Source organism: Coenobita brevimanus, chromosome 89 (genome assembly GCF_032717465.1).
Source record: "Coenobita brevimanus isolate Jiangsu-jjx chromosome 89, ASM3271746v2, whole genome shotgun sequence".
Taxonomy (NCBI): domain Eukaryota; kingdom Metazoa; phylum Arthropoda; class Malacostraca; order Decapoda; family Coenobitidae; genus Coenobita; species Coenobita brevimanus.
In genome coordinates, this window is record NC_137042.1 from 29,109,648 (window position 1) to 29,135,162 (window position 25,515).

Below are 25,515 nucleotides of genomic sequence, written 5' to 3' on the forward strand. Positions count from 1 at the left end.
TAAATGAATAAGGTAAGCCCTTGTTATATGGTAGGAATAAGTTTCCTAAGTTACTAGGCAAATCAACCCTCCAGTATAACAGCACTTGGCTCTTGGCCAAGCTAAAAGGGCTAGGGATCTTCATCAGGTGAGAGTAAATTCACTATAATATACAGTAATATTGATTTGGCCTTTTTAACCAGATTTACAGTATTGGTTGTATAAAAAATGTTGTATTATTCTGGAACATGTCTTTGACTTATGAAGACTGTCTTATAAATTTCATTGATGTACATATGTACCAAAGCTTGTTTATCTATCTATCTATCTATTGCCAGATGCCTCAATCCCGTTTGGGGTGGCCACAAACAAATCGCCTCCAAGTCGCCCTGTCCCCCGCCATTTCACTCCCCTGCTCCCAACTCACACCTCCCTCTCTCATATACCTCTCCACCCCATCCCTCCATCTCATCCTCGACCTCCCCCTCCCTCTTTCCCCCTCCACCTCACTCACATACACTCTCTTCGTCAGTCTTTCACCCTCCATCTTGTTTATAATTTATTGTTATTTATTTATTTTTTTTCAGGCAAAACAACACACAAGCATGAAGAGATGACACATCGAAAAGTTGATTTGCGTTCCTCAAGTAAGTTCTGTATTAAGAGCATTGTAGGGAAAAAAAAAAAAATTCATTCATTCATTCATCATTTAACCCAGTGTTGCCCCATAAGGAGCTTAGGAGCCTGGGGCTTGGGAAGTTGGTCCTGATATTTAAGATGAAAGTGACTAGCCTCACTCATCCTTGCGTGGCTTTACATGATCTATAAACCCATTAGTTTATACAGCTACTGTACTTATATAGTACCTTTTAGTTTATGCAACTACATACTTATATTATTTTCCCTGTATTACAGTTCATTCCTCTTAGCTATACAGTTCAGTATTTATAATGTCAGTTGTGATGAATGTCTCTTGTCCCCATGTTGTTGTTGAGGTGGCCTCAGGCTCAGCTGGATGTGAACACAGTGGGCTACAAGAAACCATCCGTTTCAGTCATGTGCTCTTAGAGACCTCTTTTTTTTTTTTTTTTAATTATATATTTTTAAAGGTTATGTTGAAGGATTGTCTTGGTTGTGAAAGTGAGATGTGTGGGGTGAGTAAGTGTGTTGTGATTTGAGAAGTGTATTACAGTGAAAGTTTCATTTCCACACATCATTCCTCTCAGACATTTATCTTTCATCAACAAAGGAATGTTTCCCCCTACTTGTCCCACATCTTTTCATACCTGACCTTGCTGATTGTAAACCCTCCTATATACCCATTTCACTCCCTCTCTTTTATCGGTGTTCACGAGGGTTGCCTTCATGTGATGACACCAATATAACTGAGCTGCCCTGCTGCCTGGTTATATAAACATCCTTAAACTCCCTCCCTGTCCTCTCAAAGGAGGAGGATGAAATGCAGGAGAGTAACTTTATTCTGCAGCCCACCAGGTTCATATTCACATGAACATGGGGTTGCTACTACTGTTACTACCTTTTGTTTTAGTTTCACACAGTGCCATTACATCATACCATCCTTGCGTAAACACTTTCATTAGGTCCACTGTTTTAACCCCTTAAACGCGGATCGTCTCGTTTGCGACGCTCGGCAAAAAGGACATAACGGCAGATCGTCGCATTTGCGATTCTAGTAAATTTTGAATAACCGCGGGCAAGCAGGCTCCAGCTGGTATTGTCTATCAGTAGCACCACCCTTTAGCTACAACTAGCATACTTTACCTTTGTACTACTGACCTCAGTTGTTGCCAAGTATCGCATTTTTCCCCCATCCCCCCCCCCCACCACCACCACCACGGCCTGGCCAGCCTGGCTGTGATACATGGCAGCGCTCTGAGTGCTCAGAACTGTAAATCTGTGCTTTCCTCTCACAAGCAGTTTATGCTAATAGGAAACACTTGTTTCCCCAGTTGTAACACTAGCTTTTTTTCTCACGGTTTGCCCCTGTTTAGCTTCAGTTTACTGCAGGCTTTCAAAGTGACATTATGGCGAGTTCTAGCTCTTCCCAGTCAGTGCAAGCGGCCGACAGGAACGAGAATAAAGTGGCGGGCGTAAGGCAGAATAAAAAGCGCGCCGTGGTGATCTTTTGGGAAGTAATATGATTGAAAATAATGTAGTATACATGTTTTTAGCTGTGAAAATGGAAATGCTTGTTGAGTGACGGGAAGACCGCTGCCACGGTGCATGTCGGCCGTAGGCTCCGTTGATTTTAGCCTTATTTTCAGTGCTTATTGTACAAATACGGATTCCAAACTACCTTTACGTTGTAGTATAAAGTTTACTGTGACAGAATGAGGCTGTGGTAGAGGGGAAACCGGGTAGCTGGAGGTGTGAAATTGAAGATTTGGTTACCCAATTTTGCAAGTCTCCACAAGTCCTTGGGTAGTCCACGAAGGCTCAACACCTGTCTCTGGAGAAAGTTGAATGTAAGTACTATCTGCCATACCAAGTATAATGTTCTAGGGTTAATCTCTGATTTTTGGCTAATATTTTCCTACAGGTACTCAGACCGCGATACAACCCCGCCATTCGGGGGGGGGGTCGACTGTTCACGACCGCGTTTAAGGGGTTAACATTCTTTTTCACACCTCTCACATTCCATACAGCCATATGAGCCTGTGCAGGTACAGGACCTAGATCTTCGTTTTCTTTTTTTTTTTCTTTTTTTTTGTATACTGTATATACATTTACAGTATATATATATATATATATATATATATATATATTACGAGGCGTCTAGCAATTTTTGAGATTGGGATGGTTCCTCTCATCATCATTTCTAATGCCGGCATGGTGTTATAAGCTGCTCAAAGCCACTTCCTAGGGTGCCTGCAAAAGGAGGGAGCTTAAAGTGGAAATCGTATTTACAGTATGTAATTTGACTTTCTTCATAATTTTTCATTCCTGAGTATGAAATAGAGTAAAGAATTGATTTTGAAAGTTATTTCCTCCATTTGCTTATCATTGAGATGTTGAACCTTTAATATCAGAGAGTAGGCATAGTTGCCAGGTTGGATCACTGGGATGTACAAAGCCAGCCATATGCACTGATTTTCTTTTTCAGTGGTGGGCATGGCGTATGACCGTCTGAGTGAGGATGGACAGAGATCAGAGATAGATGAACCAGCCAGCCACCGACAAGTTCTCTATCCAGGCACAGAGGATGAATTAACACTGTTGGCATACCGAGGCAGCCTCTGCAGTAGCTTTCTGTCTTACTTTCTTTGTCTGTTGTCCCTTGGGGTTGTCCCATTGGTTTGGCACTGGCGACCAGAATGGCAAGTCTACTGCCAGCGACGCAAGTCAGCCCTGAGTGATGCTGATACCCTCATATTGCAGGTACTGTTGCTCATATGTACAGTAGGTTGATGATCTTGATGGTTATTAACCCCTGGAATCTGACATGTATTCATTTAGTTTATTCCTGCTACTTCAAGAAGATTTGGTTAACTTAGGAGATCTCTTTTATAATGATGGGATGAGAAACAGTTTCAGTTAACCCCTTTGCAGCCTAAGTTCTGTCTCTAAGCTGAATAAAATTGTGTGAAGGTAGCAGGAATAAATTTTGAAATGGGTCATCAGTCTTAAAGGTTTATTAGACATTATTAAAGAAATAATCCAGAAGGTGGATGATAGTGAAGTTTATTTAATACCTAATAATTAACAACTCTGTCATGTTAGTGATGAACAGATAGGTGGGCCATATGGATCTAGTATTAGCAGTAGTATGTATAGTGAAGAAAGAATGTGAGAAGGAATGTAGGCTTCTTTTTGGCCAGTGTTTGCCAGTAGCCAGAATATACTGTAATTCTAAAGTTTCCCATCTATTTTGTAGGTTTTAATAATTCAAATAAAGTTTTGTACTTCTATTGCAATAGAGTCCTGGTGGTCTGGTGAGCAGAAGGCAGAGTAAAAATTTGCCATGTGCAAGGGTTTGAAACTCCCAGAGGTGATGTGACTGGAGGTTTACTGATCCTGTCAGGGGCAGAGTTTGATCCCCTACTTTTAAATTTACTTGATTGTGGTAATGTATTGATGGGTCCTTATATCTCAAAAGGAGAAATATTTGATTGGCCTTTACCATTTTTACCTTTATTGCAGTAGAAGATATGGTAATCATACTGTTGTACACTTCATTTCCTCATGGACTAAGTGCTTTTCACAGTACAGGTACACATGTGAAGTGAAGTAAATACGAGTATAAATATGAATACAGTATATAAATGAATAAATATATGGTACATACAAAGTATTTGTATTTATATGGTAACAGTAAAAGCCAGTCCTTTATCAGCCCTTTGCAGGGCCATAGTAGGACTTGAGACTAGACTAACTTAGATCAAATCATTTAAACTATAGGGTACTGACCTACATCTCTGGCAGTTTTAAGTTGAGAGAAAACCTGTGACCATCTCTTGGATTTGAATCATGGTGCAGTCACCCTCATCCCAGAACTTCTTCCAATCATGCCATATACAAACAGGATGCAGATGGACAAACCCATGTGGCGAAAGTGGAGATAGAGATGGTGGAAGTTGGTTTTCCATCTGAGTACACAGTAACATCCCATAGCCCTAATGGAACAGTCAGTGGAGTTGAGAATGGAGCACAGGACTCAACTCGCCTTACACAGTCCCCTCTCAGGTATAAATTTTCATATGTTGATCTTTGCCCAGCCATTTTTTCAGAGAAAGAAAGAAAGAAGAATACAGGTAGTCTGAAATTAACCGAGAGCAGAGGGAAAATACTGGAGGTAGATAATGCACATTTGAGCCTTCATTCATTCAGGGCTTGTTCACTCAAGCACAGAATTTTTAATCTCTAATTGACTCAAGCCCTTAGTTTGACAATCATTCAAAAAATGAACTTCATGATTCAGTAAAATTTGACTCATCATTATCTGCTAGTCAGTAGACAGAGGTTGAACAATGCCATACACACTTGGTGATGGATTTGTCACCCATGAACTCAGCTGTCTATTTCTTATCCACCTCATCACTTCTTGCACACCTCAGACACATCAGTCATGGGCATTTATTATCCAGCTCACATGCAGATGCATTTATACTTTCTCTCTATCTATCTATCTTTTGTCAGACACCGTGATCCAATAAGGGGTGGCCACAAACAAATTTCCTCCATGTCGCCCTGTCCTCTGCCATTTCACTGCCCAGCTCTCAGCTCACCCCCCCCCCTCTTATATACCTCTCCACTCCATCCCTCCATCCCATTCTCGGCCTCCCCCTCCCTCCCTCCACCTCACTCACATGCACTGTCCTCGTTAGTACCTTGCTCTCCCTTCTCTCCACATGGCCAGACCACCTCAGTGTATTTCTCCTTATGCTTTCTGTCACATCCACATCCACACCACAATGCTCCTTCATTTCCTTAATTGTCAGTTTGTCTCTCTTTGTAACTCCACATGCTTCTCTCAAATAACTCATTTCCATTGCCCTCACTCTTGATTTGTGTCATTCCAACAAGGCCTAAGCTTCACCTCCACACATTAGAGTTGGTATCACAATACTGTCATGCAACGGCTTTTTTATTTCCATGCGTACTTTCGTATTTCCTATCACTGCTTTCAAAGAACCAGCAACCCTTCTTCCTTGTTGTACCCTTTCAAGCACTTCGCCCTCCAAACTTCCATCCTTACTCATCACACTATCCAAGTACTAAATGCACTCACATTTTCCATTTCCTCATCATCCAGCCTCACTGTACATTCAGTGACTTCATTTCTCTTGAAGACCATAACTTTCATTTACACTTTTCTTTCACAACAAGTCATAACCGAAAGATTCAGAATCTTTTTACTGCAACCACCAAAAGGATTCTGCTTAGTTGAATAACTGACCTGATTCACTGTTGTGGTATACTGTATCACATGCAAGACCAGTTTGTGCAAAATATTCATTTTTCTGAAGACTTTAAGGTAGCATGAGACCACTGAAAGATGCACCAAAACAAGTTTTTGAATGCAAAATTTGAAGATGATAGGGAAGTCCAGATTTTCTAGATTCAGACGATTTGCCAGAAAAGAAAAGAATTGCCTGTTTATTGAATACCCAATTTTTAGGATGGCATTTAATGGAGGCGTACTGTACTTAATATGTACAGGTTTACCTTGATATACGATACCCCTGGATGTGATACCCCAGCTTAATGATGGGGGTAGAAATACCACCATACCCTGCCTAACAATGACCAAACCCCAGTTTCATGATGGGGTTTGATTTTTTTTTATTACCAATTTTGATGCTATTTTAGACTAATATTGTGTGTTTAGGTTGATTTATAAACTGTTTTTAGACACAGATTAATGTGTTTTAACCATAGGTGGGGTAACATTGTCATTTTGGGATACAGTCAGTGAAAGACTGACGAAGAGAGTGTATGTGAGTGAGGTGGAGGGGGGAAGAGGGAGGGGGAGGCCGAGGATGAGATGGAGGGATAGGGTGGAGAGGTATATGAGAGAGGGGGGTGTGAGTTGGGAGCAGGGCAGTGAAATGGCGGGGGACAGGGCGACTTGGAGGCGATTTGTTTGTGGCCACCCCAAACGGGATTGAGGCGTCTGGCAATAGATAGATAGATAGTTTGCTAAGATTGATTTTTTCCAGACATATTTGACAATTTTCAGATTTTGTTTGTTGGTTTTAGTGAGTTATTTATAAGTGTTAGGCTTAGGTTGCTTCTTCTATGGTTGCTAGGCCATTTAGATTGGCTTTAAACTTGTTTTTGGACTCATTTGGGTGGGTTTAGGACTTGGTTGGGGGGGAAACCCAAGCCTCAGAAATACCTCCCTATACTTTACATGTTAAACCTACCCCGAGATACGATACCCTGCCTAATGATGGGCTTTTACCTAACCAGTTGCATTGTTAAACTGGGTTATACCTGTACTTTTGATGTTACAGGGTGGTGCGGTTTTTCGTCTTCCAGCATCTGAAGTATGTATGGGCAACAGAAGAGCAAGTATTTGTCCGAATGCGTGGATATGATGTTGATACACCCATCAGCATATTTCTTACTGATTTCAGGGGCTACACCATTGAGGAACAGATGCATAGGTATAGTAAGAACTTCTGTTATGGCTGTTATTCACCATGTCGTATGGTTGATGCAGTCAGTTATCCATTGAGATATGAGGTATTTCATGCTGTCAGAGCGAATGTGTGAGCTTAGGATATAAGTGATTTAGTCTGAAACAAAGATGCAGTTTAGAAGTTTGATAGCTTACTTTTTTCCACCACAGGCAACAGTTGTATGGCCGCAATGCAATCAGTGTGGAAGTCAAATCTTACCTCAGTCTGCTTGTCACTGAGGTACTCAATCCATTTTATGTCTTCCAAATTGCATCCATCATCCTTTGGTCCTTTGACAACTACATTCTCTATGCCAGCTGTATATTCCTTATCTCCTGCCTCTCCATTCTTGTCTCCCTCGTGGAAACACGTAAGGTAAGATGTTGAACTGCTTTTCAAATTGTTTGCCAATGCCCTCTTGCATTACTGTATATTTAGTTGGAATGGCTACCAGTGACATAGAAGATACCACCATGAGAGTGAGAATGAAGTTTGGCAGTACACTTAGTAACTAGTCCATAACCGTTCACTCATAGCTAAAGGCTTCAGCAACAAATACTGTACATAAAATCAGAATCCAAGCTGAGATTCAATGACACTCAGAGTCTTCATACAGATTTCTGACTTCTTTACCAGTAGGTGATTCTGGAAAGAATACTGTCCATGTACTTCCAATTTAAAGGTGACTAAAAGGGAGAGGTTGGTATGGACTGGGAATCTCCTTTCTGTCAAGACAACCACCGAGGCTATGATTTTAAAATTCTCAGATTACTGTCATTGCATTTATGTGAGAAGTTACTGGTATTTTTCTGTATCACAGTGGATATTAGTACCAAGTGAGGAAATCTGTATCATGTGTTGATATATACCTACTTTTATTTTGTGTGAATCCTAATGGCATAGGTTCATTCTAACAAAGTTTTAATCCTATAACCATTTCTTTATCCAGCAAAGTCAGTCTCTGCACGATATGGTTGAAGCTTCCAATGTCAGTAGTGTGTGTATACTTCGCAAGACCCTGGAGAAGACATCAGGTATGGCACATGCTTTTTAGAGATAAGAACTGATACCATAGATGATGTGTAAATGATTGATAAGGTAACATTTAACATGTCACAAAAAGCCATTCTGGATTAGAATGAATCATTTATAAGGAAGGCATTTATGATAAATATACCCATAGTGGAAAAAAAATGAAATCAGCACTCTGTTCACACTTATTACTATATGTTGTTGTCATGTACAGCCCTAGAAAAGAATTTCCACACCATGCTATCTCACTCATTCACTTAACCTTTCCAACCATCTTCTTGGCCATACACATTCTGAAGTTCAGTCTGATAAACCCAGTTCATATTCATTTTCCATACATTACCGTGCTGTGTAAACACATTGCTTTACGTTGAAATCAGTAAATTTTCTTACTGAACATCATTCAGGCATTTTCAGACAAAGTCTGGTTGCCTATAATGTGCACCACCACTTCATGATTTGCTCAAGGCATACATACGTATGTAAAAGACACCATGCGTCCTCTTCAGAAATACCCATGTTGAGGTTGGCCATGGTACAACTGATGTTTTCTGTGGACTGGAGGTTAAGCTGAATGCCATAACCAGATAATTTCATTTCAACAGTCGCTGGAAACTTTTGGGAAAAAAGTAATGTAGGATGTGTAATGAGATTAGTACAGTAACAGTGCCAGAATAAAAAAAATCATTAAACACTACTAATGACAAATAATGAGATTTCAGCTAGGCAGATTTGTCAGATCCAGTGTTTTCATGCACTGCATGAAACTATAACTCAGTGTACTGTGATGTCATTAGCTCCTGAGCACCGACTCCTCCCACCTGGGTGTGTTCTCTGACATCTTGGTATACTGCTTATGTCATGCCTCAGTCTATCTTGTCTCCTTGCTTTGTGTGTACTTGTATGTGTTAAGTGAAGAATGTTGAAAAAAGTACCATAATTACCCCTATCATAAGTTTAGTATACATCAGTACAGTAATCTGTTTTTGCATGTAGACCATTTGTAATTGATCAGTGCATTTGAGGAGCATGTACTGTACATAGCATTGTTACCTGTGTGATAGAACTGAGGGCAGTTATAATGGGTTCATTGTTTAAAAAGAGAGTTTGGCCTGGAGGCTGGAGAGTGAAAAATTCAATCTTGTAAGGGTGTTTTAGGCTGATACGCTTTTTTTTTCTTCTTCTTCTTTTTTTCCCTTAATGCTTGAGAAGATTACTCCTGAGGGTTGATATAATATGTTTTATCATCAGTTGAGGTTGAGATAAGCACTACTGATCTGGTGCCTGGAGATGTGATAGTCGTGCCCCCTGGTGGCTGTGTTATGCCATGTGATGCCGTCCTCATCTCTGGCAATGCTATTGTTAATGAGAGTATGCTTACAGGTGAGCCATTTAAAGCATAGTTTCGTACTAATATTCATCCAGGGAGATTAGTACAGTATATGAATTTAGTTTATGAGTTTTTGACAGTAAAAAGTTAAATGCACTGTATTCAGTATCATTGCAATCAAAAACTTTACGTATGAGCAAAAATGGACATAAGCCTGTGTAGCAGCATATATTTCCTTAGTTTTCACTGTACTCATTTCTGTGACAGGTGAAAGTGTACCAGTGACGAAGATTCCTGTGACTACCTCAGAGGGAAGTGAGATATACTCTCCAGACAAACACAAACGACATACTCTGTTCTGTGGCACCACTGTCATACAAACTCGCTATTATGGCAATGCTCAGGTCTGTGCTGAAGAGAGGAACAATGCAGATATGAATGAAACAGGGGAAGTATAAGTTAATAGAACTGTATAGGTAAGACAAAATGAGGAATGACTATAAGAAAGGAATGCCATATGTTATGCATATGGGAACTGCAAGGCTTGGTAAATGAGTCTGGGAGAGTGTGTAAGAAACTGAATCTAAAGGTGAATATAGGGAAGAGTAATGTTATGGTCTTTGAGAGAAATGAAGTCACTAAATGCACAGTGAGGTTCGATGATGAGGAAATGGAAAATGTGAGTGCATTTAAGTACAGTGAAAGCTTGAATATCCATGTTTGGAATATCCAGATTTCGACATGTCCGGGCCGTGACCGAATGATATAGTGGTATGGTGATACATTAAATCATCCGTATGATAGCTCCTGTTTAAACAGCGAGCATCCGATTGCTAGCGAACGAGCCACAGGTAAGCAGAAGTGGGTCTATCCCCACCCATGCTAACCGCTCACGTGGGTGGTGGGGTGGAGTTTGGTGAGGTGACTGGTAAGGAAGGGAAGCCACAACAAGAGAGGTACTTTTGTTTGCTCATTCGCTAAACATACAACTTACTTTAAGCAGTAGAAGCACCTTACCAAATGAGTTCTTCTTCTTCCCGATAGTCTCTTATATTTTTCTGATTATTTCTGGGTTGTGAAACATTTCTTGTTAAATATCTGTTTCCTTGTTGTTGTCAGCTGTTGCACTATGATAACTCTTGTTTGATTCATCAGCGTAATGGCAGAGTGGACTATCCTAACCTAAGTGTTTAACTAAACCTAATCTAACCTAACCTAGCTTAATTGTACTAATAACCTAACCTAACCTAGCTTAATTGTACTAATATCCTAACCTAACCTAACCCAACCTAACCTAACCTAACCTAACCTAACCTAACCTAACCTAACCTAACCCAACCCAATCCAACCCAACCCAACCCAACCCAATCCAACCCAACCCAATCCAACCCAACCCAACCCAACCCAGCCAGACCTAACCTAACCTAGCCTAACCCATAGTTGGTAAATGGGAAACAAAATCCACCTTTGAGTACGTTGAGTAAGTTTCTTCCATTGCGCCAGAAACAAGTAGTCATAGGTACAGCTTAAGGATTGTGGTGGTAATAATGGGGGGGGGGGGGAATTTTCCAGCAAGAAAAGGTAATTTACTACCCTGAAAATAGTAAAAAAAAATACAGAATACAAACTGGAGGAATATGAATTGAATTGGTAAAGTCTGTCTGCTGCTTAAAGTTAAGAGTACATTTACCGCTCTTTCTTTTGTTCGTTCTTGTGTGTATGTGTGAAAGAGTATTGATACAAGGAATAATGTATTCCATTAACTCCTTAACTGCCGCCGGCATTGAACAATGCATTACCATACCAGTATCAGTGATGTCAAATTAGCGCAAGCTATAAAAAACTGTAAAACTTCAGTTTAAATTCTGCCGTTAAAAATGGTTAGGGAGTATCAGATATGGGAAAGGAAAGAAGGTCACTAATATGTTTACATGATCCTACTCTACCATCCCAAGCAGTCAGGTGGTCACTTCATTGTGGATGTTTTTGCCTATGTGGCACATTTGCCATAATTTTATGAATTCTTCTGTGAATCGTAGCGAATCACAGAATGGGTTTAGGAATCTAAAAAAACATATTGCCAGGTGTGTTAGATGATTCTCTTTACATCTGTAAGAAAAAGAAATTGATTTTAGAACTTTGAAAAAAATGGTCCCGAAGCCAGCTAGGGGAGCCCACAAATTTCTGAACCAGCGGCCGTTGAGGGGTTAAATAATCAGTGTAACAGTACTTGTGTTTTGTTTCCGCCAGATTAATTATGATTTTGGACTATTCAGGTATCCTTTCTTGCCACATAGCCTAGATAATCAGGCTATCACTGTACTTGGGTAGTGTGATAAGTAAGGATGAAGTACTTGAAAAGATACAGCAGGGACGAAAGCTTGCTGGTTCTGAGAAAGTAGTGTTAAGAAATAGGGAAGTGAGCATGGAAGTAAAAAAGTCGCTCCATGATAGTATTTTGATACCAGCTCTAATGTATGAATGCTAAGCTTGGACCTTGTTGAAAGGACGCAGGTTAAGGGTGAGAGCAGTGGAAGTGAGTGATTTGAGAGGAGCAAATGGAGTTATATGGAGAGACAGACTGTCAAATGAAGAAGTGAAGGAGCATTGTGGTGTAGATGCGGATGTGATAGAAAGCATTAGGAGCAACACATTGAGGTGGTTTGACCATGTGGAGAGGATGGAGAGTGAAAGACTAATGAGGAGAGTGTATATGAGTGAGGTGGAGGGGGGGAGAGGGATGGGGAGGCCAAGGATGAGATCGAGAGATGGAGTGGAGAGGTACATTATAAGAGACAAGGGGTGTGAGCTGGGAGGAGGGCAACGAAATGGCAAGGGACAGGACGATATGGAAGCGATTTGTTTATTGCCGCCTCTTACGGGATTAAGGCATCTAGCAACAGATAGATAGGTAGAAATTTATTATCTTGCAATATATATAAGTTATTTATATCGTCATTAATATATTTGTATTTTTTTCTGTCTGTGATCACTTCTTAGAGTCACTTATAAGAAGTGAGTCTTTCTTACTTGCATTTGCTATCCTCATGAAGTGGATGCTGGGGAACAAAACCCAGAACCTTAAAACATTAAGGTTGTGAGTTAAGGCAGGATGGTAAACAAAAAGCATAGGAGCTTGGTACCTTAGACATTTCAACTTCAATGGAATGTAACACGCATTGTGCTTCTGGCCCACTACTTGCTGACTCCCTAACCTCATAACCCCTGCAGTCCAGTGACATATTTTGTATTTCATCCCTGACAGTTTACTTTGGCTTTGAAGACATTTTTGAACTGAATTAATTAGAAATTGCCTTCATCAGTGCCATCACTTATAGAGGTCCTATCCTAAGTTGAATGAAATAAGTTTTTGAGAGCAAGATTAAGATGAAAAATAAGGTACATCAATGGATTGTGAGTTAATGGCGCATGTTAACAGTCACGCTGTTTCTGACTCTGTAATTTATTTTGGCTGGTGTTAAGGATCTCTAGTAATCTCTAGTAAATGCAGTGGGTATGGGGAATGATAAACACTGAACAATGAGATTCTGCATCTGAATTTATTTAATAGTAAAAATAGTAATATCAAGATGAGGTAAAAGAAGTAATAAAAACACCTAACTTTACTTACAAATATATTTACAGTAATGACAGCAAAATGAGGTCCGTTATGTAAAAGAATACACAGTCATTTACCAAACAGTTCCTGTACTGGTACTGTGTGAGGTGCCCAAGTGCTATCATGCCACACGTCACACAGATGCACACACCCCCAGACTAGCAACTCCAATAATATATATATATATATATATATATATATATATATATATGTACACTCAAATGTCAATTTAAGGGACCTCTATTTAAGGGATTTTGGATTTAAGAGACTCCATATTCTACCTGGCAGACGGACAGGACCATTCAAAAATGGTACGTAATGTCTAGGTTATACACATTAATGTTTCTATATACAGTACCCATAAAATAATATAATCATATAAATATGTAAGATAAGTGAAGCAGTCATTGCCTACAGGTGACTTTACACTCCCTCTTCTGTCTTTCTTTCCTTCATTCTTTCCTCTTCCTTCAGCCTTTGGGTGACTGTACACTGTGACAAGCCAAGTGGTTTCATGTACACCAGGAAACCATTTACTACGCTGGGTGGTAACCATATAACCAAATTTTGGCGCCTGGTGGTTTAGTGGGTAATTATTGTGCTCCAGTCGGATTGAGCCGGTGAAGGTTTATATCCAAGGGATGGTTGGGGTTGATTGCTCATGTAATGCCATTCAGGGATGAGTGAGGCTGGTCACTCTCATCTTAAATGTCAGGACCAACTGCTTAGCCCCGGGCTCCTACGCTCCTCATGGGGCAATGTAGGATTGGATGATGGATGGATGGATATATATACAGTGCTCGTCAGAAGTATGGAGCGCCCTGCGTCCCTCCTGAGAAACAAACCTTTCAACATTGAAAAAACATATAAATAATGCATTTTATTTACCTTTAGTGCTTCGTAGGGTAGCCTTTACGTTTCTTCACGGACCTGAGACGTCTTGGAAGTGAAAGGGCGAGGCTCCTGAGGTGCTGGAGCGGTATTTTGTCCCAGGAGTCACGAATGGCGGCTTCCAGCTTAGGCAGAGAGCTCACGTCCTTCCCTTGGAGACTCTTCTTTATGAGGTACCAGAGGTTTTCAATCGGGTTGAGGTCTGGGCTATTTCCTGGCCAGTCTGTCATGAATGATACCTCACAGTCACGAAGCCAATTGGTGACCGATTTGGCCTTGTGAGCAGGTGCACCGTCCTGCTGAAACACTCGTGCACCTGTTAGCTCGAAGGAGTCTGGTAAATGATCACACAGAAGCTCCAGGTAAACATCCTGATTCACTCTGAGGTTCTTGGGAAGTACAACAAGCTTCCCCAAACCCTTCCCTGAGAAACAACCCCATACCATGAGTGAATCAGGATGTTTAACTGTGCTTTCTACATACCGTGGGTCAAGTGGGTCACTACCTTTGCGTGCTCCTCTGTTACAGGTAACACTAAACGTTGCCTCATCAGACCACAACACTGACAACCATTGCTCCTCACCCCAGTTTAGATATTTATTAGCAAAGGCAAGCCTACGAATTCTCTGGCTGCTAGAGAGAAGAGGCTTTTTCACAGGCCTGTGACTTGTGTAACCAAGCTCATGCACCCTACGAGACACTGTTCTCACTGACACCTCACCAAACACTTCTGGGTTGCTCTCCTTAATTTTCCTTGCACTCACACGAGGATTAAACTCCACTGCACGTTTTAAAACATTAACAGACCTTGGGGAAGTTTTCCTAGGCCTACCAGACCTCGGTTTCTTTGTGGGAACTTCACCACTGTTTTCCTCCCGAAACCGCGCACACCAACGACGCACTGTCGAACGTGCCACACCAACCAATTCACTAATTTCCTTTGTCTGGTGGCCTGCCTCCTTTAGAGCAATGATCTGGGATATGATTTCACTCGATAGTTCACGGGTAGGTGCCATAACAAAGTTTTAAAGGCCAAAACACTGCGGGACACTCGGTAAAAAATGGCGCAATTTGAGAGGGACACTCGGCGGAGTTCCTCTCTCTCAGGCAGCCCGTGGGCGACTGAGGCGGGAACCAACCAGCGTGTCGGAAGGCCTCAGGCTACCGTGACGTCATGCTCGGAGCTCAAACTTGTGGCTCAATTCTTACCCCCAAAAATGGGTGATTCTTTTTGGGCCATAAGTATTGCGCGCCCGGCGGACAACGTTGAATACTTCTGATGAGTACTGTATATATATATATATATATATATATATATATTTCTATTCACCTCTTGTCAGGTGAGTTTCTTATGCACAAGATGATATGGTATTAAAATAAAGGCGTGAAAATGGTATCATGTACAGTATTTTGATGTAAATGCACTCAGCTGGAGTGATGTCACACACGGCTTGTGATGGCGGATGTCACATGGCCTTGCGTTATAGGCAAACCTGACTACATCTTTGAAGACTTGAAGAGTCACATTTTGCCTGTTACACTATTATAAACCACACTTCATTATAATGTGTTACTTGAGGTTTCATTGTATTGTCTTTTTTTTTTTTTTTTTTAATTAGAATACATTATCACTTTCTTTAGTCTTCCCAGATAGTCTTACCATTGATAGGAAGATGATAATGACATCAGAATTAATGTGTTTATTGATTTTACTTGTCAGGTGCTGGCTGTGGTGGTGCGAACTGGCTTTAACACAGCCAAGGGAGAACTAGTGCGAGCCATCCTATATCCCAGACCCCTTGATTTTAAGTTCTACAGAGATTCCATGCGCTTCATCTTCTTCCTTTTCCTCATTGCGTCTGTTGGCATGTCATACTCCATTTATGTCTATATCATGCACAAGGTGAGTCAAAATAAGAGAAACATGTTAGAATCCAGAGTTTATTTATTTACTGTTCACTGCATTGGAGGAAATAAAGAAAATAAGTAAATGTGAGTACAGTCAGTCCTGACATAGAATCTAGAAAGTATGTTGTCAAAATGTTAATTTGAATGTACTTTTTATGTATCTGCTAGTACTCAGGTTCTCTGTTATAAGGTACTGAAAGAAGATGGAAATGTAAACATGGATATTTGAATCAGGAAGGTAAAGAGCCTCATGGTTTCTGTGGTGGAGTACACAAGCTGTTAAGTGTTAATAATCTATGATGCAGGAGGGTGTGGTGAAGACTCTGGTGCGGACACTGGACATTGTGACCATAGTTGTGCCACCAGCCCTTCCCGCAGCTATGACAGTGGGGACATACTATGCCCAAGCACGTCTTAAGGCAAAATCTATTTTCTGCATTTCACCTCCAAGAATCAATGTCTCTGGAAAGATCAAGCTTGTGTGCTTTGATAAGGTGAGTCATTGCTGGAAGTACTTGAATGTAGATAAGTTTTTTGTGATTAGTTTATGTTAAGCAGTAATTCCAATTGTAAACTAAATGTTAACTGCATGTATTGCATTGAAAGTTCATTAATAAATCAGATTGAGTGTTATCTGTGTTTGTTTTTAGTTTAATAGCAGAAAGAATATGAGATCAGTTCCATTTTTTGTGTTTTGTAATTAACCCCATTCTTGGTATGAGTCAGACAGGAACATTGACTGAGGATGGGTTAGAGGTGTGGGGTGTGATGGAGGTCCAGCAGGGTCAGTTGGGGCCCCCAGTGTCAGAGATCACAAGCATACCCTTCACATCTCGCTTAGTGGCTGCCATGGCAACCTGTCATTCCCTCACCCACCTACATGGCTCACTCACTGGAGATCCTCTTGACCTAAAGATGTTTGAGGCTACTAAATGGGTAAATATCAACTAGCTTCATACCTGTTGTAATGCTTTATACCTTTATGCTTCCTCCAAGGAGACACTCTTAGGGAGAATATTAATAGCTGTCTTATTACAACACCACGAGGTGTTTTGTGGAGTCAGGCATGAGAGTCAATTAGGACTTAAAGCTTATGTGTTATTGTTGTTGTTCATGTTCAACCCCAATCTGCTTGGCCAAGAAGACCCATGAACCACAGGCAAGCAACTGCAGATGCAGGGCCATCCCATGTAGTGGACTGATGTTTCCTTGTGACAGACAGTGCTTGCTACAGCAAGGCACATGGAAAAGTATGGAGGTTTGGTTCATAAGCAAGGTAACAATGGAATGAGAAGAGGCAGGCACATTGATATCATAGCATCCCACACTTGAATGGTGCATTTTGCACTGTGGTGAAAGCCCTGTGGAAATGGTTTCTGGATTCTGACATAATGATTCTCAGGGGATTTTGTGTGTGTGTGTGTGTGTGTGTGTGTGTGCCCATCACCTTAGTGTTATACTGTACTGTATGTCTGAGATGGTTCACCTCGATCCTACTGAAGGTCATGTAGTGTCATAAGAGGTACGGGTTCTTTCTTCCTAAATTACTTTGTTTTATTCAGGGGCTTAGGGGAAAAAATAATCCCAAGTGCATACTTTGTCTGAGGAAGTCTGACTAACTTTTTATTAAAGCGCCTGTTTACATAGTAACATACTGCTGAGTTTTTACATTCTTGACACATTGAACATATTAGTTATAGTAGTGGAGGAGGCAGGGCTAGGATAATTCAGTATTGGAGTACTTTGAGGCTAGATGAAAAGGTTGTTGCTATAGTTTAGTGAATTTGAATAACTCACAGAGGAGAATCATAACTGTGAGATATTGCATGATGTGCATGGCATTTGACTGGCAGTGGCTAGTTAGCCATCATGTTGGGTTGGTACTGGTAGGAGAGAGTATTTTATATGCATTTCAGACAACAATAATATTCCCTTGGGATTTCAGTTTTATTCAGTACAAATTTATCTTGCAAGTACTTTTTCAAGAACACTTTCTTATGCCTTAAATGATCTGAAATGCTTGTTGAATAAATTTGGTTGTAAATATGGAGTAATAATGGTAAAAAAAAATTATAAAATGACAGCCAAAAAATTCAGCCCCAAGCACAAGTTTCTCCTTTTATATTTGTCACCATAGCCTAACCTCAGCCTAATCCCACATCAGGAGTTGGAGGAGCCAGTGGAGAACGATACACAGCGCTTTGACTCCCTCATCCCCACCCTCGTCCGCCCCCCTCGCCACACTTCATTTTCCCAGCCCCATGAAGGCCACTTATCATCAACACCAGCCCCATCCTCAGTGTCTCTCTGTGTTCCATCCCTTCTGGTACCTCCCCCTCCCTCTCTCTCCTTGTTAGCTGAATCTTCTGAGCCTCCTGTTAATATCAGCAGCTTGCCCATATCTCACATGGTCCCTTGCAGTAATTCTCAATCCCCTACTTCCTCCTCTACTTCTGTTACCTCACTAGACCCCAGTCATCACAATCCCTCATCATCAGCTTTCACTCAAAGCTTGTCCAGTCACACTAGTACACTCATTCCAGTTCACAACACTTCCTGTGACACTACAGTTACCTTCAGTACCTTCCTCAACATTGCAGTCCCTAGTACCTCAGATCCCCCTTACTTGCACCTCCCTAGCACCTCAAAGCTTGGCCATGGGAGCACTGGACTGGGTGGTGATGGCAACACTGACAGTCAGAATAATGACACAACAAGCTTGAAGCACTCTCAGGGAGTTGGCTTGATGCACCAGGTGATTTGTTGTCACACTCACTCAGTGATTTCCTTCCTGCATGGAGGCTGATTGTTCGAGATTAATTATTTGTGAGCAGTTCAAGGGTATTTCATTGATTAATGTGCAGTCTCTTCCTTTTCTAAGAATTTATCATTGTGGATGGTCTGTTGTGGCTATTTTTTAAACTTGCATGTGGTTCCTGTGTGTTTTTTATTGATTTTTTTTTTTTTACGATGTCTTTGTCTTGGTTGTTTTTACCTATATTCTGATCTTAAATCTAATGTCTCATTTGTGCATAATTTTCCATTTCAAGAAATCTTATCATTACTAGGATATACATGGTTTTATGCAGTACAGTATACTCTCAAAATCTGAAGGCATTAGATTCTCAGAAATCCCGTGAGTACCGAAAAAGACAGATACACCTCTTGGACCTAATTTTAATCGCCAGTTTACTTTTAGTCATATAGAAGCCATCTGTTGTAATAATATTGCATTCAACATATAAAGTATCTACTTGAAAGCTCTTTTCTAAAACTCCTTAAATAGATGTTAGAACATGTGTAAACACTTATATTACTGTACTGTATAAAATGGTGAATTTGTAATTATTATAAATTAAGCATGTTCTGTACTTCTCTTGGTTCAGAAATTCATTGATCATACCCTCTGTTTTCATTATTTTAATTGCAACTTGTCTTTTACTCAAGATGCTTTGCTCATTGCATGCTTGTTTCATCAGTTTCTTAGTCATACTGTGCACTGTGTGTGTGTCCATTGTATTGCCAGTGCAATGCCATCCATCTGTTAGTTGTTTACTTTCTGCATTTTTATGTGCTTTCTAAGAGATATTTTACTCACTGCCTGCTTATTTTTTCTGGTTAGTGATATACTGTATGCTATATATGCTAAAAATTTCTGATACAGTAGAGTACTGTATTCTAGCTGTTTACCTTTGCTTATGCATAATTTACGTGCTTTTAACCTGACTCTGCATTGCAAGCTGTAGTATAGACATGGTCATGTAGGAAATGAGATACAGTTGCCATGTTCATGTTTTTATCTTCACCTGCTCTTTTGATTCCTTTAAGTAGTGGTGGTGAGAGGAATTCCCTTTTGTTTTTCAGGTGCTAGCTATTTTGTAGATGTTAAAGGTACAGATTATTTTTTGTTTTATGGTCATATGTGTTCCTCCAGATTTTTGGCACAAGAATCCTAACATCTCATTTTTCTGTACATAGTCACTTGCTTTGTTAGTGCCATATTCTAGAAGTGAGATCTGTATCACTAGCATGCTCCATCCTGGCTGAATGGAAGGTGGGAAAGAAATGCCATCCCAATAAAGGCTGAAGCAAAGGGTGAAGCTGACTCCAGAAGCTAGAAAGCAGCAAAGAAACTTTGTTCTCAAGAGGAGGAGACAAAGAAGGAGACTGAAAATGAGATGCAAAAATAAGGTGTGAACGTACATACTTGGTGGTGTGTCAGGGGAAGAGGGTATGTTATTGTGTTGGGATGGAGATGTCTAGAGATCTCTTTGTTGAGGCCACCTCTTACAGAATGCAGAATCTGGTGATAGATTGATTGGTATTTTCCTATCAGATTCATCCCAGTTTATGTTTGTTGCAAGGCCCTTCATTAACCCTCTACTCCATACTTGCAACAACAATGTTTATTTCTGGATTTCATTAAGTCTGTTGGCATTTGTCCCCCTGGAAAATGCTATTTGATTCGGTTAGTTGCTCTCCTGGTAGAATTTAGAACAGTTATCACCATTTTCCCTTAATGATATCATAATACTATCACTTCTGTCTAGATTAGAATGGATCCAGCTATTCATTGGTCACCTTTCATCAACCATTTCCACTACCTTGAAAGTTCTCTACTTTAGTAAGATTGGGTTCATTATAAAAGAGATACAAGGTAGGGCAATGGATGTTGGAACAGCCCTAATGTGAGAGGGCAGTGTTTGGAAACTCCCAGTACTGTTGTTTGCTGATGATATTGTGTTGGTAAATGAAGACGAAGGGGAGCTGCAAGGCTTGGTGGATGAGTTTGGGAGAGTGTGTAAGAAATGGAGTCTAAAGGTGAATGTAGGGAAGAGTAAAGTTATTGTCTTCGAGAGAGGTGAAGTGAGTGAATGTACAGTGAGGTTGGATGAGGAGGAAATGGAAAATGTGAGTTCATTTAAGTACTTCGGTAGTGTGATGAGCATGGGTGGTGTGATGAGCATGGGTGGTGTGATGAGCATGGGTAGTGTGATGAGTAAGGATGGAAGTTTAGAGGGTGAAGTGCTTGAAAGGGTACAACAAGGAAGGAAAGTTGCTGGTTCCTTGAAAGCAGTGATAAGAAACAGGGAAGTGAGCATGGAAGTGAAAAAGTTACTACATGACAGTCTTGTGATACCAACTATAATGTATGGATGTGAAGCTTGGACCTTGTTGGAGGGACAGAAGTCAAGAGTGAGAGTTGTAGAAATGAGTTATTTGAGAGGAGCATGTGGAGTCATGTGGAGAGAGAGACTGACAAATGAGGAAGTGAAGGATCGCTATGGTGTGGATGTGGATGGGATAGGAAGCGTTAGGAGAAACACATTGAGTTGGTTTGGCCATATGGAGTGGATAGAGAGTGAGAGACTAATGAGAGAGTGTATGTGAGTGAGATGGAGGGGGGGAGAGGGAGGGGGAGGCCAAGGATGAGATGGAGGGATGGAGTGGAGAGGTATATGAGAGAGGGGGGTGTGAGTTGGGAGCAGGGCAGTGAAATGGCAGGGGACAGGGCGACATGGAGGTGATTTGTTTGTGGCCATCCCTTACGGGATTAAGGCGTCTGGCAATAGATAGATAGGGTCCGTTCCAGCTCATTGCTGACTCACCATTTCTGTTACTGGTCTAGGCTGTCCTGCCTACCTTGAGACACAAACCTTATTGTGTCAGCTCTCATATCTCGCCTAGAGACACTGACTTCATAATGTTAACCTTCTGTTGCTGCTGCTCTTGAAGTGGTTGTTTTGTAACATTAACTCTTTCATTGTTCTGTTTGAGATAGTCTCATAATTTTGACCCCCTGTCATTGTTCTACATTAATCACATACTTCACAGCCTGGACCCTCTGTAGTTTATCCACAGGAGACACCTACTTCATAGTGCTGAACCTGTCACTGTTACACGTAAAGGTTGTGTATTCTTAGCATGAATTCGGTCTTCACTGTACAATCCTCACCTGCATTGTTATGCCTTTGTTGCAGATTTTATCACTGAAATTTGTTCCCATTGCAAGTCCTCATTCACTTGATTCTCTTGGTTTTGATAGCACTTTGGGAGCTACATGAATTAAGCTAAAGACAAATGGGAGCTACACAAAGCATGTTGAAGACAAAACTCCATGGGAGCAAAGTTTCCTTACCTTTTTATTTCTGCTTCATTGAGGTCCATCCTTTGCCTCAGTCTTGCGAAGTGTGATGCATTACCCAGCCTTCATTCAGTCAGGATGTTATTTGCAAATGAAAAAGATCTCCCTTTTGATAGTGACTCCAACTTATTCCATACAAAAGAAAAAGATATTTTGACTATGCAAAAATATAGTTGTTTTTGTTTTAATTGCTGGCAGTATAGCAAATTTTGACATTTTTCATTGCTTGCTCCTTTTATTGTTGGTGTTATTTATTTGTTTGCATTTTTAATGGCATTATAGTAGTGAATCTTTAGTGATACTGCAATTTCTCCCTGCATTTGTGCTGCAAGAATTTGATTAAGAGCATGCCAGATATACTTTTAGTACTCTAGTGTACTTGTGTGAAATATTCTTTTATTGCAGTGTTATGATTTTGGTAATGATTTGTAGATGTTTGTGATTCAGCATCAAGTAAAAAATGCTGTATTGTATCATTGCACTGCAAGGAATGGCGAGTATGAATGAATTTCGCTGTGTATTGAGTGTTACTTTTTGTATGTGGGACTGTAAGTGGATATGATGTACAGTAGCGTAGTTTTTGGGAGGCTGCACAGTAGTACAAGTAGCAGGTATGTTGTGCTGACAGAGTCTTGAGGAGCCTGGTGAGAGCAACTATGACCAGATGGCACCTACAGTAGTCAAGCCCAGCCACCGCCAGGTTTACGTCGACCCACCCAACATTGTGGACGTGGCTGAGACTCCGCTTGAGGTGGCATCCCCTCTTAAGTCTGTTCTCTTCACTGCTTACAAGATCATACCACTGCATCAGTTACATAATGCTCTCTTGGTGTACATAATTCTTATATGTTCAGAGAATTTTTTGTTTTTACCAAATATTTTTTCTACATTTACCCCATTCACTTATTCTTTTCTAAGTAACTTTTTTCATAAATTTACCTGTTAGCCACTCATTAATTTGTTAAATATTCCTCCTTTTTTCGGCCTATTAGAAACACTTGTTTACTGATGATGAGTGGGAGGTCATTTATTAGTTTGATTGAGTGCATGTTTCGGTAAAATATAAAATTAGCATGCTATTTTTTTGTATTGTAGTATTGCTGTATAGACAGTAGAGGTAATTGGTAGTTTTTGTTTGTGAAAAATGAGTATTATTAGTATTAGTATTAGTATGAGTATTATATATTTTTCTTACAGTTAATGCAATTTATTCAGATTTTAGAACTGAAAGTTTGTTCCTGTTCATATTAATCTTGTTGAAAATTTTAAGTGCTGTTAATTTTGTATGCTATAATTTCTTAGACATAACCCAGTAGTGAGATGCATCCTGTATAAATATATACCTGTACTGTATTTCATATTTCAAATTCCTGATAATGTATTCATCACATGACAAACACATAATTACAGTCACAGTCTTTCTAATGCAAAGTTATATAAATTAGATTCCAGCACAAAAATATGCATACTGATCAACCATCACTCTGTCAATAGATGCCTTATGAGATTGGCATTGTGCGGCAGTTCCCATTTAGCAGCAGCAGCCAGCGTATGTCGGTGGTGGTGCGAGTCTTGGGCCAGCCTCAAATGGAGCTTTATGCTAAGGGGGCCCCTGAAGTCATTCAGAGTCTCTGCCGCCCTGACACATGTTAGTCTGTTTCTTTGCTGTTATGTAAAAATGATTTCATCCAAAAATCTGCAAGTACCAGTAGTTTTTTCTTTACTGTAATATGAATTGTTTAGTCCAAACTCTTAATATTGTGTCCGTGTGCATTGTATATACAGAAGGCCCACTGTATTCTCCAAGCATAGCACAGCAGAAATTCAGCACAGATACCAATGATGTGGATGTGGAAGTTAAATCTGTATGAGGAAAATGGGCATCTGTGAGTGCTTTGTAAAAATCATCCTCTTTTCTTTCAACCAGTGTCCATTTCTAAATACAGTACTAAACCTGTGGTGCCTAACATAGAATAGTTGTTGATGGAGGTAAGCATCAATAAATGGAACATGCGCAAAGTGTAAATACATAAACACTGCTCTTATTGCACCATGTGGTGAAGTATGGAAATTGGTTTTAGAATGGATATGGTAAATCCTAGGTAGCCTAAGAAGTCAAATAGTGCCTGTCATGATTCATGAGTACATGACAGGCTTGCAATAGCAACCAGACGTTATACGAACTGTGAATGTTGAGTGAGAGAAAAAAAAAACTGTTTGAGGGTTAAGCCTTTTATTATGAGATACATTATCTAAGTTAAGTGTCATTATGTAGAGATATGAGGAATTTACTTTAAATAATGGATGTTGCTACTCCTCACCTTGCCCTAGGGTGGGAAAGGAGGTCCGGGTGATGATGACGATGATGATGTACTGAAAAGGTTTAATGGAGATAGTTTCTAACTCCTTCAGTATGGGAAGCTTTTCCAGACCTAAATAAAATCCTCAAAAGGCAGGAAGGGTAGAATGACTGATATAGAAAGGGTTAAGTTAACTGCAGTAGACATAGTTAATTTACATTGAGATAAAATTGAGTTCTGTATGCATATAACACGTAGTACCATAATAATTTAACTTTCCGTATCTTGCATGATTGTGACTGCAGTGCCGGAGAACCTTAGTAGTGTGTTGACACGGTACACTGTGCAGGGGTTTCGTGTCATTGCTCTGGCTCATCGTACCCTTCAAGCCAAATTATCATGGCATGCTGCACAGAGACTTCCCAGAGACCAGGTTGGTGTCATTGATATTGTGAAGTACACTAGGCAGATAAAAGACCATTCATCCTGTAGGCATTATCAAATTTTATTATTCTTTTTGCATGTGTGGAGTAGATAATTCTGAAAGTTTGTATGATTGATGGATATGTATTTTTATATTTTCATATGTATTCTCATACATATTTGCATTTTTGTGTTAGTGGAGAGAAGAGTTGATTCCACTGACCAATATTTATGTAGCAAGCAACTTTGCACTTCATAGAGCACAGGAGAATATACCAAAGACTTCCACTTTCCTCTGAAATATACCCTGACAGGGATCAAGGAGTCATGCTTCTGAATCCCCACTGCAAGAGAATTTAAGAAAATGGTTTAGGATGATAGTTTTGACATGTATGAAATTGTATTTACTCTTTACAAATGATAACCTCTTCCTCCTGGATACCTGGTCGGAGGTCTGTAACCCCCACCCGGGTATATTTTGGCCATAAATGAAATTCCGAAAATTGCAAATCCAGTCTTACAAAATAGTTGGGCATGCTACAAATAGCAAACAAATACACGGACTTATCATTTTACTGACGGGCAGTCGAGGAAGGAGGACTGAGTGTGCAAGTGTGTGAGGGGCCTGGTGGTGGTGCCAGGGACGAATGGTGGGAGGCCACAAGGGTTGCTGCTGAGGGAATTGTGAACCACAGTTTCCCATGTGGAGGAAAGACATAGGCCTAGTTGCCAACCTCAACTAG

General features: G+C 40.3%; 1 protein-coding gene across 1 annotated transcript in view; it reads left to right on the forward strand.

Annotated features, from left to right (window-relative positions):
- Positions 1-590: 590 nt before the first annotated feature.
- Positions 591-25,515, forward strand: part of LOC145411370 (polyamine-transporting ATPase 13A3-like) — a 36,735-nt gene continuing 11,810 nt past the window's right edge. Inside the window, exons 1-14 of the mRNA XM_080281402.1 lie at positions 591-626; positions 3,104-3,378; positions 4,523-4,683; positions 6,957-7,109; positions 7,295-7,499; positions 8,074-8,158; positions 9,408-9,539; positions 9,754-9,890; positions 15,717-15,899; positions 16,210-16,398; positions 16,631-16,840; positions 22,678-22,800; positions 23,544-23,697; positions 24,655-24,782. Coding sequence (XP_080137528.1) covers positions 593-626; positions 3,104-3,378; positions 4,523-4,683; positions 6,957-7,109; positions 7,295-7,499; positions 8,074-8,158; positions 9,408-9,539; positions 9,754-9,890; positions 15,717-15,899; positions 16,210-16,398; positions 16,631-16,840; positions 22,678-22,800; positions 23,544-23,697; positions 24,655-24,782 — 2,169 coding nt within the window. The 5' untranslated portion in view covers positions 591-592. The remainder of the gene's footprint in view (positions 627-3,103; positions 3,379-4,522; positions 4,684-6,956; positions 7,110-7,294; positions 7,500-8,073; positions 8,159-9,407; positions 9,540-9,753; positions 9,891-15,716; positions 15,900-16,209; positions 16,399-16,630; positions 16,841-22,677; positions 22,801-23,543; positions 23,698-24,654; positions 24,783-25,515) is intronic.